At 30.2% G+C, this 16,741-nt stretch overlaps 1 protein-coding gene across 1 annotated transcript in view; it reads left to right on the forward strand.

Moving 5' to 3' along the window:
• Positions 1–10,409, forward strand: part of LOC149567118 (uncharacterized) — a 65,872-nt gene extending 55,463 nt beyond the window's left edge. Inside the window, exon 7 of the mRNA XM_089820318.1 lies at positions 9,887–10,409. Coding sequence (XP_089676444.1) covers positions 9,887–10,054 — 168 coding nt within the window. The 3' untranslated portion in view covers positions 10,055–10,409. The remainder of the gene's footprint in view (positions 1–9,886) is intronic.
• Positions 10,410–16,741: the final 6,332 nt, after the last annotated feature.

Genomic DNA, 16,741 nt, shown 5'->3' on the forward strand with positions numbered 1-16,741 from the left:
CAAATCTCCATGAGCAAGCATCCATAGAACATCATGATCACAACAGCTATCTATTGGCAACTGAAGTATCACTGATAATAAAAAAGTATCCATTGGTTCTCAATAACCAAAATATATCTCAATCATACTGATCGAAGATTCCAAAATGGTTGAGTCAAGCATGTCACAACATGACATCATCAAGAGTAAATCCACATTTCAGTCCCATCATGGCGACTAGAAAATAACCAAGGATAACTGATCGATGACCAAAAATGGTTAAGTGTTTCATACATAAGAATCTCAACTATAACAATCAGTAATTACAACCAATACATAGAGCATTCCATCACATAACCATGGTTGGGTTTATAAAGATCGAGATTAAACATCATCATGACATCACAATCACATAACCCCCAAGCCTCTGGTAGACGTCCTATAACTGGTCAACACTAGTCAACCCAAAATCCCAAAACAATAGCATAAAGAATACACAATGCAAACACATGTTTTGCTTTGCTAAATTTACAAACTTGAATTTAAATGTAAAGGTCTCAGTTTACGTTTTCCAATTTAAATATCAAGTGGAGAAATTTCACGTTTTACTTAACCCATGTATTGTATTGACAGATAAAAGTTTCTCCCCAAAAACCGTTACTCAATTTTCTAAATGTTCTAAATGTCTTTTGTATACACATCTTGTTGATAATGACCCCCATCATTTTCAAAATAATAATTGAAATTCTTTTCATATTCCTCTTTCCAAATTAAAAGATTAAATTGATCCTATATTGCGCAACATTATAAAATAATTTGTTATTGAAGAATTACTCTTTAAATTCCAATCATCTATCAATATATTAATTATTTATTATTAATAATATATATATATATATATATATATATATCTATATATATTTATACATATATATAAATACATATACATATATAATTATTAATTTACAAAACGAATTATATAAAAAATCGAATTAATAAAACATATGATAACCGCACATTACACACAGTGAGTTTAATAACCGCCGGTCACAATTTATATATATATGACCTGCGGATCGCAGGGTACATTGCGGTCGCAGGTACACTGCAGACCGCAAGTACTCTGCGGTACAGCAGTCCGCATAAGCATTGCCGTCGGCGGGGGTGGGGAAATAAGTCCCTCCTGCCCATTCCAAATTTATTATTATTTTTTTAATATTATATTGCGTTTTTTTAAAAATGCTTCCCTCCAATGTAAATCGCGATGCATTTAACATTTGCTTACTACGAAATATATGTCATTCGACTTTTAATTATGTATATATATATATATATATATATATATATATGTATATATATGTGTGTGTGTATATATATAGAGTTTAATCAAATATCACAGCATATAGACACACACACACACACACATATATATATATGCATATATGTATTCAAATTTAAAAATACAAACATATATATACACAATATATAAATTTCAATTCTCAGAATTTTCCTATAAACTTTTGATCTCAACATTTACTCAATAGTTGATCTAATGGCTTGGCTACAATTTAATCCCTAGCCCCGTGTTCTTTTCTATGCATATAAGATTTTCAAATAAATTTAACTACCCATATTGAGAATGCATATAATAAAAATAAGAAAATCCTCAGAAGACATATGGAAGACACAAAGAAGACAAGGAATGCAAGATGCAGAAATAGCATAAGTAAAATCACAAGAATCTACCCGGATTTTGATGCTAATTTGCTCTTTCTCAGAAAACTCGCAGAGCAAGCTCCTCTCTCATTCAGAGTTCTCGAGTCCTCCAATGCTCCAATTGCTCTCCAACGCTATGTCTAAGCTTTTAGGAATGCTTGAATATAAAGAGCTCTCAGGAAACCTCTAGAATGTTTCTAGAAACAGTTAGAAGGTGTCACCAACTAAGCATGGGTTTTTTCCAACCTTCTAGATGAGCCATAGGGTTGTAGACACCATGTGCTTAATTGATGCACTAACCCCCGTGTTGTTGACATATGAGAAATGAAAAGGTGCGTTAATTCCCATGCAAGCTTATAACTCCAATTTACTTATTTATATAATTTCTATTTAAATATTTATAACTTTCATTTTAATTTTTTATAACTTTTATTATTATTATTTATTTATTACTTTATTATTATTTTATAATTATTATTAATTTTAATTTCTAATTTTCTTTTATTTAATTCCTTTTTCCTCAATTAATTCTCATTTAATTAATTATAAACAAAATATCAAATATCATGATATTTTATATTAATTTTCTCAAATAATTAATTAATTAAATTTATTTATTAAGACTTAATTATTAGAAAATTCACCATAGACCTCCAAGATAAAATATGAAAATCCATCATAGAGCAATTCACACAAAATCGGTCTAAAGGGTTAAAAATCACGAATTATGTCATCCGACACATTTGGTAGGTGAAATATCCAGATACTTGTCCTACCTCACTAGGACAATTGGCTTAAGAGTTTGGGATTTGGACTTGAGAATTTATCTCCCTTCTCTTATCATTGAGATAGTATAATAGGGTACGCTCATCCTGGGAATTCAGGGAAGTCGATACTCGGTACTTGCAACCTGCAGAAAAACCATGCATGTACATACAATATATATAATGCTAAGCTAAACAGACAATGGCAGGAAGTGGTGCATCGTGTAGATCCGGACTAAGCAGGTGACTATGACTCCCTTCCTTAAACCATATCAAAAATGCCATACAATATGAAAACACGCACACCATACACATGCAAGTATGGGGTAAGTATCCATAATAAAACACATGAGATAATAAACCATCTAACTAATCATCAACAATAACTGAAAGCAATGTAATGATCATCATGCATACGTGAAATGTAAAGTCTAAATGATCTCATCATATAACCACTAAATCCATAACATAATGTCTGATAGTCTCAAAACAATACTACTAATCCATCAACATAAAACTAGTCCAACATAGTCTGATAATAATAGCAACAATGTCCGGAAAAGATGTGAACGTGGGCAGGCACTACTTCCATATGATAGGATGAGTAGAAGTGCAATAACTATTTAAATATCATTTAATGGTCCATACAATGCAGATTCATAGGGCCATTCCTTATATGTCAAGTGAAGATGAGTCAGAGGGCTCCACCTCCACCTCTTTGCTGTGCTATATCACGTTCATGATATGATATTTGTACTTAGAATTGGTTAGCAACATATTTATTTCAAATCAGTGATGTATGACATATCCAAGGTTCCTATTCAATCTTTAGTTGATGGTGAAACCATTGAATCTCCTCTTATCATGAGATTGTATCTACACAAGTTTTGAATCATAGACTGCATGAAAAGGTGATAAAATGCACAGCTTGAAAAAATATCAGCGATAGTAAAATAACCATTTATGTTGATGGGCATTTAACTTTCCTAGTTTAGGGTAGTTCTGTGCTACACGAGGAAATAGTAGGATTTGCACAATGAAGTAGTAGGATTTGTTAAATTTCAAACCAATCAGAAATTAGGGACACAATGTGAGAAGATCATACAACCATCATCACATTTCTAGTTGCCTTTTACTTTCTAAATAATTCAAATTTATTTGTCAATCTTCAATATGAAGAACAAATATGCTAAGTTGCTGGTTTGGGCCAAAAAAAATCTGTTTGGTTTGTGAGAGTGTGTGTGTGTGTCTATATATATATATATATATATATGCATTATATTATATAAAAAAATAAAATAAGAGAAACAATATTTAGGACTTGGCTTGACTGCTAATGTGGTTTCCAGTTATTCAATATATATTTCAGTTGTGTGATATTTTAAGTCATCTTTGTGTTGGATTAATTCAATTGCTATTGATATTTAGTATCACATATTTTACTTAATTAATGTTAAGCTTGAATATGTGTGTGTGTGTATTTGTGTGAGCTGTACCATGTAATTTCTAATTATATCAAATTGCAGTTTACTAATGATACTGTTTTACCGTCTTGGTTGATTGCATCTTATAACAGTACCATTAATAAATTACAATTTGATATAATATATAGACAAATAAATTAAGGCCTTAATTAAGGCTCATGTTGGCTTAAATTGCGGTGTGTGTGTGTGTGTGCGCGCGTGTGTGCAATAGAATAATGAAAAAATATAGTTGTTTGTGTTTCTAACATACTTTGTGGTCTCATGGGCTGTGGGTCCACACGGGGTTCTTGAGGGTCCTCCTGGCTTTGTGGAAAGTCTGGGCAAGGTCTGCGCCACGGACTTGATTGGATGATCAAATCAACATGCTAATGACATTATCAACTTATTGACCACGATGATGGATTTTGCACCTTAAGCACACAACTTCCTATAGATGGAATTGCATTGCTTCTTTAATAGTGCTAAAATTTAGATATAAAGGCAAATAACAATATCTTCCTATTATGTTTGTGACCGGGAATACAATCATGAAGTAGCTGAGTTACATTTTTACACTCCACTTTGCTCACTGTTCAATAGTTGCTGATTTTAGCAACTCTCCTGGTATGCTCATGACGTGTGCATCTTTTCTGTACCAGCTAGGGTGGTTGTCCATGGGCAGTTCTATATGATTGCATATCATTTTATTTTTTCCAGTCAGAATATTTGCCTTCAAGAATTAAGGCTCCAAATCTTTAATTCTCTTGGTGAATGCTTTGAAATGTAATTTGGGTGTAGCCTTGTTCATATTCACCCATGCTCTGGTTTAAAATGTCATGTCATATCCATGCGTGGCTCTGTTCCTGCATCCCAAGTGCCTTAGTGAGTAGGATTGTCTTCGCTGTGAGGGTGCATAATTTTTTTTCCTTAGTAAATTTAACTTTTAAATTTCCACCTTTATTGTAGTAGGGACGTTGCATTGTGTTTACTTTTAAATATGTTATTTTTTGGTCGTTTTAGTTGTGCTGATTCCAGCACTTCATTCCTCTTTAATCCAGCACACTTTCACCATATTTGGAGACTTTTCAGCTTTTAAAGTTCCTTTCTAAAGACTAATCCTAATGATTGCAATGATCTGTTTCAAAAATGTTTTTTGGAATCTTAGAGAGTAGAGATTAGATAGGTTGGTAAAGTTAGGAACACATATTTGTGAAGTGAATTCTTCCTTTTAGTCTTAGGGATCTATCCTTTCAAGATGCTAACTTTGTTTCGGGCCACTAATTCCCACCATATAACTATGTTCACGTCTCCCAAAGAAGGGGAATGTGAAGATGTTCACTAATTAGAGACCTTTTTCATTTCTCTCTGTATTGCTACACAACTTACATCGTTAGAAAATTTCTTGGGTTTGTTGCATTGAACCTTTAACTTTTGCAGACTCATCTAAAATCTATTTGATAACTTTGGGTTTTCCAAACATACATGTGCCATTAAAAAGTTGCTTATGGGTCTAGGTGTCCACCTTGGAGATGTTTTTATGGCCTTGAATCATCGTGGGACTTGGATGTTGTTAGTGTCTGGCCAAGAGACTTTGTGATTATACCTAAGAGGTAATCTGAAAAAGGATTTTCTTTCCTGATGTCTTTAGAGCCTTGGAGAATCTTGTTGGGTTAATGTGGATGCGACAATCAGATGCATGGGTGCACAAAATTGTTTTTTGGATTTTGGATACATCTATATATATAATATACATATAATATACAAAGAAATGCAATAAATATACAAAACTAAATCATTTGATTTTGGGTTTGGAATCAAAAAGTTCAAGTACCTCAGTTACCTAAGCTAGGTCTTAGAAACCCAACAAGCCTAGCTATTAATACATTTGAAGGACAACGACTTTAACCACATCTTTTCACAAATAATGGGTTAGCAGTGAAAGATGATTCCTCACCTCAGAATGGAATTCCTCACCTCAGAATGGAAGACTTCACAGTTTCAAATGGTGGGACAACTCAACAGAATCAGAAATTAAATTTGAAAACTACACCTGACATGCATAAATCAATATAACATATAATTTCATCAGACAGTTGGGATTCTTTCCTGCATCTCCAAACAATGATAACATAGTTCATTTGGGTAAACTTGACTGCCCAGGTATTATGCAGTCAACTTGTGGCTTTCTCGATCTGGCCTCGAGACTTGCTTTTGACTAGATAGCAGAAATATTTAAATTGATGATGCTAAAACTCCGCAACATGGTTAAAGATTGTTGCCAAGAAATAGAAAAGATAAAATAAAATGCTCAAGATCAAAGAGTTTTTTTATTTATACTTCAGCGACAAATGTATGCAATATGGAAAATTATCAATCAAGTTTGATAATCCTATTTGAGATGAGAACTGTACAGTTCTTATAGAGACCAAGTAAGTTCTTCATAGAGGCATTCTTGATTGAATGTTGGAATTCCAAAGTGGAACCTAGAGAGATTTTTAGAGAATCTTTTATATATATATATATATATATATGGTCAAACATATGCATATCTTAGAAATAAGAGACTTTGTCAAAGGTGGGATCTCTACCAAGTAGTGTTGTAAGAGCATAATCAGAGATCCAAGAGGCCTTAGGAAAGGCACTCTTCATATTACGGTTGCCTAATTGAGAAGTAATTCTCTTAGATGGTTAGGTGATTTGAGAAGATTCTTTCTGAAGGATTGGGAGGGGTTAGTAAGGGATAGTATTTAGATTGATATTTAATGATCTCATCATTTTTTAGCCGATAGGCTATATCTTAAAATTACTTTTTGGGCCGGAAAATTGTCAGCCTTTACTGCAAAATTGTCAGCCGTTACCATTAATTATTTAATTATTTTCCAACAAGTTTTATCTCACTCCAATTTTAATTCTTGTATTTAATTTATAAATTAATTTATCTATACTTTAAACTCTTATTTTTTCTATTTATTTAGAAAATTAATTAGTTGTTATTTCCACTTTTAACTCATGTTTTTTTTTAAAAAATTTAATTTTGATTTTTAAAATTGATTGAAGTTTTAGTTTTTAAATTATTATTTTTAGTGTAGTTTTTTTCGCTTCAAATATTAATTTTTAGTTTAACCAATAGGATATTTGTGGGAGTTTCTATTGTTTTACTATATTTTTAAATATTTCTCATATTAATTTTATATTAATTTTTGAAGATTTTTTAAAATAATTATTTTATTCTAGACTTTAAATTACGATTAGCAAGATTGAAGTTTTCATTTTTAAATTGTTTTAATTTATTTTTTAAATTAGTGTAATTTTTCATTTAAATATTGATTTTTAATTGAGTGAATATGATTTGATATTTGTGGGAGCTGGAAATTAAAATTTTGACCGAAAATTTGCACGTGTGGTCGAAAAATTGAAAATCCTTCTCGTTAATTATTTATCGGCCAATTTTTATCTCACTCCACTTTTAGCTCATATTTATTAGTTGTTATCTCCACTTTTAACTATTGTTTTTTTTTCTTCTATTTATTAGTTGTGATCTCCAAATTAAGTAACTTCTGATTTTTAAAATTGATTTAGATTTTAGTTTTTTAATTATTTTAACTTATTTTTTTATATTAGTTTAATTTTTTTTTTAAATATTATTTTTTAGTTTCTATAATTTATTTAGTCAATAAAATATTTATTAGATATATTATTATTTTTATTTCTCTTATTAATTTTTCATAATAGAGTTTTTGATGAATTTTTTTAAATGATAATTTTTTTCATATTTGATAAATTTAATTTAAATAAATAATATTTAAGCCTAGAGGTTTTCTACTGTGGCAATCTTCAATGTAAACATTTTTCATTTTGAAAAAAAATTGACGTTCATTTACATGTCAGAAAAACAAAATAGAAATAGACTAAATATAATTATAATCAAAATCGTGAAAATTACAGAGAGGAAATGGAAGTAAAAATTTGGTAGATCAAGAGTCTTGAATCATTTCCTCATGCCTCTTAGACTCACATAAATATGCGATAATGAAAATTATGGGATTATGGAAATAGGTGCCTCGAAAAGGATGAATATCTCTTGGCTTATTTTATATATGCGATGATGAAAATCATGGGATTATGAAAATAGGCTCCTCGAAAAGGATGAATATCTCTTGGCTTATTTTATATATATATAATATATATAAGCTAGTTATTAATCGATTTAAAAGATTTTTAGTAAATATTATGTTATTTAAATTAAAATTTATTAATAATTGAATTTGTTAACATAAGATTATAATTTAAATATCTACTTTTAACTTTTTCTTTTCTTTTCTTATTTATTTAAAAAATAATTACTTGTGATCTCCACATTAGATTATGTTGTGATTTATATTTATTAAACTTTTGATTTTTTAAATTGATTTAGGTTTTAGTTTTTTAATTACTTCAAATTTTTTTTTTATTAGTTTAATTTTTTTTTTAAATATTTTTTTTTCAATTTTTATAATTTATTTAGTCAATAGAATATTTGTTAGAGGTGTTGCTATTTTTCATTTTTTTTTTTTTGTATTTTTCTTATTAATTTTTCGTAATAAAATTTTTGAATTTTTTTTTACAATGATATTTTTTCATATTTGATAAATTGAATTTAATTGTAAAATATTGAAATTATTGAACACGTTTCTTAAACAATATTCAAATTTCGTAAATATTGTAAATTTTAAATTTTATATCTATGTTTTAATCTTCAACTTCTTTAAAAAAATATTTTCATTTTTAAAAAACTTATATTTACATTATTTAATGTTCATTCTACATTTTTCTTTTAAAGTTCATCTCCTATCGGTGCAAGTTACTTTATTCTAGACTTTAAATTACGAATAGCAAGATTGAAGTTTTCATTTTTAAATTGTTTAAATTTATTTTTAAGTTAGTATAATTTTTTATTTAAATATTGATTTTTAATTTAGCGAATATGATATGATATTTGTGGGAGTGGCTACTTTTAAATATATATTTTTAAAATATTTTTCATATTAATTTTTCATTAAAAAAAAATTACGGAAATTGTTTTTAATGTATTATTAAATTCTGTACATATTTTGTGTGTGTTACAGACAACCCAGGATTTTGGGAAAATTGTTTGGTCTCTTAAACCCCATCCTCATTATTGAATTGAATTTTTTTATCATTTTAACATGACTGGTAATACTGGTACAATACACGCTTGTGAAATGTTCTTGACCCGGAGCTATGAACTGCCAAGGTCACAGGTGGGGGGACTTCATCCCCATATAACAAAGCCGAGACTGAATCAGTGACCAAGCACTACTTAACCAAGCAAGTGGCGAATCCCCCATCCCCAAAACTCTTAGAACACTTTTGAACCAGGTTCTTATAAAAATATCTTCTACCAAAAGTAATTCTTCCCATATCTCACCCCTACTAACTTATTTGTTCAGTTTCTATTGGTGCTAGTTAAAATTCTCATATTCGAATGTCTTCACAGACCTCTGGTTCAAAGATAAAATTGAATTTCATTAAAAGTATAAAATCTAATTTCGAGGTCCATTACTTTTGTTGCATTTTTTCATTGTGGGTATAGTAATTGATATTGTGTTTTTAATGATAGATACGTAGAATTAGAAGTTTTGTTCTAGAAAAATTTCATTTGTACGATAATCCTGCTGCACATGGATTTTCTGGTTCTAGCATTTTTTAGCGATAGGTATGTCTGCTTATGTAGTGAACTTGTGTTTTGAGATATATTCAGAGAAACTTTGATTTTCATCACGAAATAATTTATTTGTGGAGAATCCTCTTTGTTCAAGTAGAAATCCATGTTTCTGAATGTAATTCAATGTTCAGTCACGTTTGCCATGTGATTTTAATGGTGAATTTTAATATCATATTATTTATGTTGTAATTTTTTAAAGTATGTGTTCCTCAAGTCCTTTGTTGGTGGTGTTGTTGCAGGACTGTCAACACTGTTGCTCAAGGACGTTTCCTAGTAAGATTTTGCGTGTGAATAGAGGGACAGACGAATATGAACAAGCAAAGAAAAGGAAAAAGCTGTTTCTAGAATTTAAGGAACATCTTGCAATTCTTCATAAAAGATTAGGGTTTGAGGAGTGCAGCTTATAGCGTGGCATGGCAAGAACAAGAAATGGTGGTCTGAACCACTGAAATTTTGACTGCGTGAAGAAGGAAGCCAATGTACATTATATTTCTGTACAGCGATGTGGATGGATCAGTCTCGGAAGAAGGTGGGCATTTTGAGCTCTGTTGCTTTAGCAGAGGTGGACATTAAAGACCAGTTTCACTTTCATTTCTCCTCAGAAAACGCTCGCTTCAGATGTGCATTATTTAAGTTAAATTTTAGATTAGTAATATAATTCGAGAAGTTGAAATATCTTGGGCGAGGTTTTGATTACGGTTATGATCACAGATTGATTTGTTTGATATTTGCAGTAAATTCAGGAGAAAACATTTAAAAGCATACCAATTTTTAATTCATGATTTTTTCACAGCTCATATAATCAATTTCCATGGCTTCTGGATTAGACCCTGCAAATTTTTGCTCCAATGATGGATCATAGCATTTGATCCAAAATGTGGGCATCGAAAGTTCAAAAATTCACATGGCCTAATCCAAAAGCAAATTGCCATATAAATCTGTTAAAAAAGTCTTAATTTAAAAATATATATAATTCACTTTAAAAAAAAGGTGAGCTAGTCCTTTAGAAACAAACACCAAAACATTTGAATAGAAAATTTAAGAACAATTTGATCTATAAAAAAATAAAAAATAAAGAACAAAATATTTGAAAAGAAAATTTAAGAAACAATTTGATCTATAAAAAGAATAAAAAGAATTAGAGGGATAAGTTGGTTTTGGATGAAATTAGATGGCTTTGACCCCATCCTACGAGTTAGATTTTGATGCTATTGAGAATATTTTGAAGTTAAGTTTGTATAGTTTAATCGAATAGTTTTTATCATAAGAATAATAATTTGAAATTTTTATTAACATATGTTTATCCACTTTATTATTTTTTTAACGATAATTTGAGAAAATCTTTTTGATGGGGACTTTGTTAGTTCGTGCTATGGGTAGGAGTACTTATGCATTCATGAAGAATTTAAAAGTTTATATGCAACTTACAATGTGTATAGCTATTTCTCATTTTTCCTTATTTTATAAATGACATTTTGTACTTATTCTATTGCTCCATACTATTTTTGGTAGGGAGAAAAATTAATTTTCTTACACAAAAATTACATACATTTTTCAATAACAATGATGTCATGCATCAATGCTAGCTTTATCTTTTTCACAATTGTGACAAATTGATTAGTTTCCAAAAAGTAATTATTTTATCTTCCACCTCACTATTAAGACATAAATGCATGTTTAATTATTTATCGAAGATTGTAAATATATCAATTTATTATTTTTAACATTTTGTCCGTCTAAGTTTATTTAAAATCTTACTTAAAAACTAATTATCATATCATTTTAAAATATATTTATTTAATTTTTTTAATAATAATTTAAAATTATTATTATTCTAATTTTAAAATAAATTTTTAATTCTAAATTATAATTAAATGAATAAATAAATAAAATATATTTGTAAAAATATAATTATTTGATAATTTTTTACTAAAATTATTTATAAATTTTGCTAAAAGAAAAAAATTAAAGTTTTTAATGTTTTATATTTTCTATTTTAAATATACTTATTAGTTTTACATTGTTCCTTTTGTCAATTGTAAAATGTTAACTTTTTTCACACTATGTTTAACTAGCTATTTTTTCATCTTGTTTTACAATTTACTTTTTAAAATAATATATTTGAATTTATATTTTTTATTTAAATATTTCTTAAAATAACATAATCTTTAATCTTTTTTTTTTAAATTCTATTTCAACTATCTCTATTTAGTGTTCATTAAAAAACATGTTATTCTCTCTCTTTTAAATTTTCTCATATCTTTCATTTCTATCTACAAATCTCTGTTATCATTATCTCTCTTTTCAATTTGTCTTAATATATATAAATTTCCATTTTCCTTCTTTTCTAACTATTATAACGAATATATCTCTTTCCATTTTCCTTCTTTTCTAACTATTACAACGAATATATCTTTTTTCACTCTCTTAATATATTTTACTCTCTAATTTCCTTCTTTCATAATTAAAAAACTTTGACACAATGCGTCTTTTGTTCTCTATTGTCATTAGTACTTTGTTTTTTGGATTATACACTTGTTAATTTATACATTTAAAAATAAATAGAAATTAGGATAAATAATAAATTAATATGTTTTCTCTTACAAAATTTAAATTTGGTTTTGATTTTTTAAAACTAATCTAGTTTGTATATTTTAAAATATTTTAGTTTTTAATTTTAATTTTTGTTTTTGCATTGAACTAAAGATTTTTTAGGTCATCATTTTTTTTAATCAATAAGAGGCAATTGCTCTTTTTATTAATACTCAAAATATTTACAAAAAGAAAAAAGAATGGGGTTAAATAAACCTGTGGTGTAGTTCGAGACCTAAGTCTTGTCCCAATTTTGGACTTCAAGAGGGCATGCCCTATTTTACAATATTTTGAGGGCATACCCTCAATTACAAAGTTTGAATATATATTTACATAATCGAAAGATGACATGTTGATAGATTTTTAACAAATTATTCTCATATATCCATTAACAAAGAAAATGGAAGTTGTGGGATCCTTCACGAAGGTGATCGCCTGCCAATACATTTGCTACAAAACATCCAAAACAAAGTATGCACTGAAGGAAATTCAGAGTATTCTACAAATTGAAGATAGTTAAGGATAATCCAAATTGTAAAGTATAGCTACCCAAAACTAGTATATATGGTCATTTAAAGAAAGAATAGAGCAATGATGCCTCTAACAGTTTACAACAACTCCTTATTTCATGCATTAAAATTAATCATAATTTAAATTGAATATATGAAATCTAGATCTTAATCACATACCTTTGCCAACTAAGGGAGAGATCAAATACTGTTCATCTATTAAAATTGAATCTTACCAACCACAGTTTGTATCCAGTTTAGATTGGGTTCTATCAAAGCTCAACATAGCTTGATAAATTGAAAAATACCTCTTGGAAATAAAAGGGCTTGAAAGAAATTAGTAGCCTGGGATACCTAAAACTCAAAGTAAAATAAACTAGAGTCCATATCCAAGGACAAAAAGTTTTTCAAAGAGACAACCATAGACACTATTTTCCTTAAAATTCTCTCAAAGGTCTTCAATGGCCCCACTTAGGGTTCTTTTGTGTAGAATAACCTCCTCTTCGAAGTAGTGCTCCAACCAATCTACATCAATGGGGTCCAAAATAGAAAAGAAGAAAAGGAGGAACCTTATGTTCCTTTGGTAAACTTCCCCATCCTCGTAGAAGCTGGTCAGATCTTCAATGAAGATTATTGGATAGGTGGGGACTAGTTCTCCCCTAATGTAAAGCAAAATGTAAAGCAAATTGTAGTTGGTCGCCAAGGGAATTGTAAGGTCCCCTCTAATATTCATGTAAACATTTTCTAGATCTCGTAGTAGTTGTTCATCAAACAATTCACGATAGAGATTCGCTATGAGATCATTATCAACAACGTAGAAATGACGAACGACTATTATAAACAAAGTCACAATATCCACATTAGAGTGGAACCTGTTGGGTGAATTAACATATTGAGTTCCCAAGCATTGGAGAACAACACTCCAAAATACTTTATTCCTAATAGAGAAAAATCACATGATTCTTTCTATCTTAATGGGCTTGTTGAAGGCCATGAGACAAGCAAGAGAAGTGAGATTAGTTGGCATATTCATGTTTTCTCAATGCAAAAAGAGGCCAACATTCCTCAATAAATAGAAGAAAGGAATGATCTAAATCCTAGCATTTCTTGGGTAGATAAGCGCAATTAAGGCAAGCACAGAGGGAGGAGTGTTGCATAGAGGGTACTTGCCACCTTGCCCAAGAAATTAATCAATATGTTATAAAAGTACATCCAAAATTATATTTAAAGAATTATTAAGATCAAAGACATAAGATAGTAAGGGTTAATGGAAAGTTTCCAATAAGAAATAACATACACACATTGTCTATTGCTATTGAGGTGTTTGAGGAAGTTGATGCTAATAAATGATAGGCTATACCATGATTATGTATGACAATCCTCCTAATTTTGTTAGCTATTAAAATCCTTTTCTATAGGGCAAGCCAAGAGAAAGCTCCAACTTGAGGAAAGCAAAGGGAGTCCCACCATAGGGAATAAGGTAGATCTACCTTAGGATGGAACCTTAGGTTAGAGATATAGTTATAACCATCTTTTGAATTATATTCGCTAGTCTTGGATCCGTCCCATATAAGAATGCCTTCCTATCCTATAAAGGTGATAGTTTTGTTTGATAAAATTTTGGTTAATTCCTTCTCTTAAGGGAGGGGGGTGTTAAAGACAGATAAATACTTCCATCTCTATCCAGTCGAGATTTCCTTATATTCTTCAACATAGTTAATGAGGAATACACCTAGATTCGCCTCCAAAATGGCTCGAGTTGAGTGAAGGTCACCCATTTTGATAATGATTTGCCCCCCCAAGAATATGACGAGAATATTACCTTGTCTCCCTTACCAATTTTCCACGTGGCTTTGTTTCGGATGCTAGATTTGTAGTTTAACATAAAGTTCCATAAGTTGGAACCTTTAGGGAGTTACTTGTTCCGAGAATGCTGAGTGGGTCATTAGATTGGAGATATTTGTTAAATAGGGTCCTAACTCACTTGAGGGGATATGATCATCCTCCAAATAAGCTTGGCACCAAGAGCTATAGCTTGATCCTTCAAATTTTTAATATCAAAACCCCCTCCTTCCCTTGGTTTTCAGACCTTATCCCAGGCTAGAAGGGATATTTTCCTTTTATCTTCCAAACTTTACGAAAGATAGGCTTTTAAATTTCTATTAATGTTGTCCCTTTTTTTGGCAAGCAGATCCATAACTGATAGTTGATAAATGGGTCTACTATTGAGCATGGTTATCCTTCCAACTAAGGATAGTAACTTTCTTTTTCGGGATTGGATCCTAGCTTTAATTTTACCAATGTGCCAATCCCAGCTAGCAGAATTCCTCCTTCCTTGTTCTAGTTGTATTCTCAAATATTTACAAGGAAGGGAACCTTTCTTAATGTTTAGGATAATGACAAATATCTAGTTCCAAAAAAAACCTTGGTGTTGAAGAAGAAGATTTCAGATTTAGATAAATTAACATATTGTCCAGAGGCAGCCATGCAAGTTTGAAGGATGTGGTTCAATGTTTTTGCTTCCCTAATATTGGCTTCCCCATATAATATGATGTTCTCCACAAATTGTTGATGTGTAGTGGCATCCTCTTCTTGAGAAAGTTGGCTACCTTTGAGAGAGTTGTTGGATTTAAAATTGCCCAAAGTTCTTCCTAGAGCCTCATACATAATGATGAACAAGAAATCCTATTGAGTACTATTAGCCAATACTGAAAATTTTGGGGTTGAGATACATTCAAAGATCAGATTAATCCATTGCTTTGAGAATCCAAATACTTGCAGACATCTGCAATGAAACCTCCAATCAACCTTGCCAGAAGCCTTACTAATATCTAAATTGATCATCATACTTGGGGACTTGTTATAGTTAAGGGTGTGGATTGCTTCTTGGGCTATAACAATCCCATCATAAATAGATTTGTTTGAGACAAAGCCTGTTTTCTCTTCACTGATCAGAGCTGGAAGGAGATTAATAATTCGGTTGGCCAACATTTTATAGAGTACCTTATAAAGAGTATTACATAAAGCAATAGGCTAAAAGTCTTTAAAGATCTCAACAGGGTCCTATTTTGAGATCAGAGCAAGAAAAGTGTGATTGATCTCTTTAAGGAGGCCCCCTAAATTTCTAAAGATTTCAAGCGCCTTAGTAATCTCTTCTCCCATAAAATGCCAATATTTTTGGAAAAAACATGTAGGGAAGCCATCCGACCCAGGAGATTTGTCCGAGGCCATATGGAAGAGTGTCTTTGTCACCTCTTCCTTAGATATTTTCTGTAGTAAAGCAATGTTTTGATCCCTGAAATGACTTTGGGAATATTGTGTAGAAAATGATTTTGAAAAGAGAGGATCGTTCCATATGATTAACATATTTTCAAAGTAAGAGACCACCTCCTTCGCAATTTCAGAAGGATTTTTAGTTCTGATTTTGTCTTTATTTTTTATTCTAATCACTTTGTTGGTGGCTCTTTTCAGTTTGGTGCTATTGTGGAAGGATTTGGTATTTCTATCACCTTCCCTTAACGAAGTTTCTCTAGATTTTTGCTTCCAAAAGATTTCCTCCTTGGCTAGGATATCTTCCAGTTTAAGTTTTAGGTCTTTTTCCTCAGGGTACAATTTTTCATCCATACCTCTTTTAATAACTTTTGAGTTTATATTAGCTAGGTCATATTCAATAGTTATTTTAATCTAAAAAATATTTCCAATTTTAGTTTTGTTCCAATAGATAAGGTTTTGTTAAATTATCTTTAGTCTCTATACTACCTTGTATAGCCTCTATCCTTCCAATTTTATCCACCAGTTTTCAATTAAATTAATCAAGGATTCATCTTTAATCTACATCATTTCAAATTTGAATGGGTTCCTAGTCGAGATACCTTCTAACTTAATGTTTAAAAGGACCCAATACTAAACAAAACCAAATAAGAGAAAAGTCTCAAAAAGCATTTAAGATACTTCATTACGAATCTTGCCTAAAATAATAAATCTATCTAACTT

This window comes from Cupressus sempervirens, chromosome 3, assembly GCF_028749045.1.
Source record: "Cupressus sempervirens isolate cs-2001-9-10 chromosome 3, ASM2874904v1, whole genome shotgun sequence".
In the NCBI taxonomy this organism is placed as follows: domain Eukaryota; kingdom Viridiplantae; phylum Streptophyta; class Pinopsida; order Cupressales; family Cupressaceae; genus Cupressus; species Cupressus sempervirens.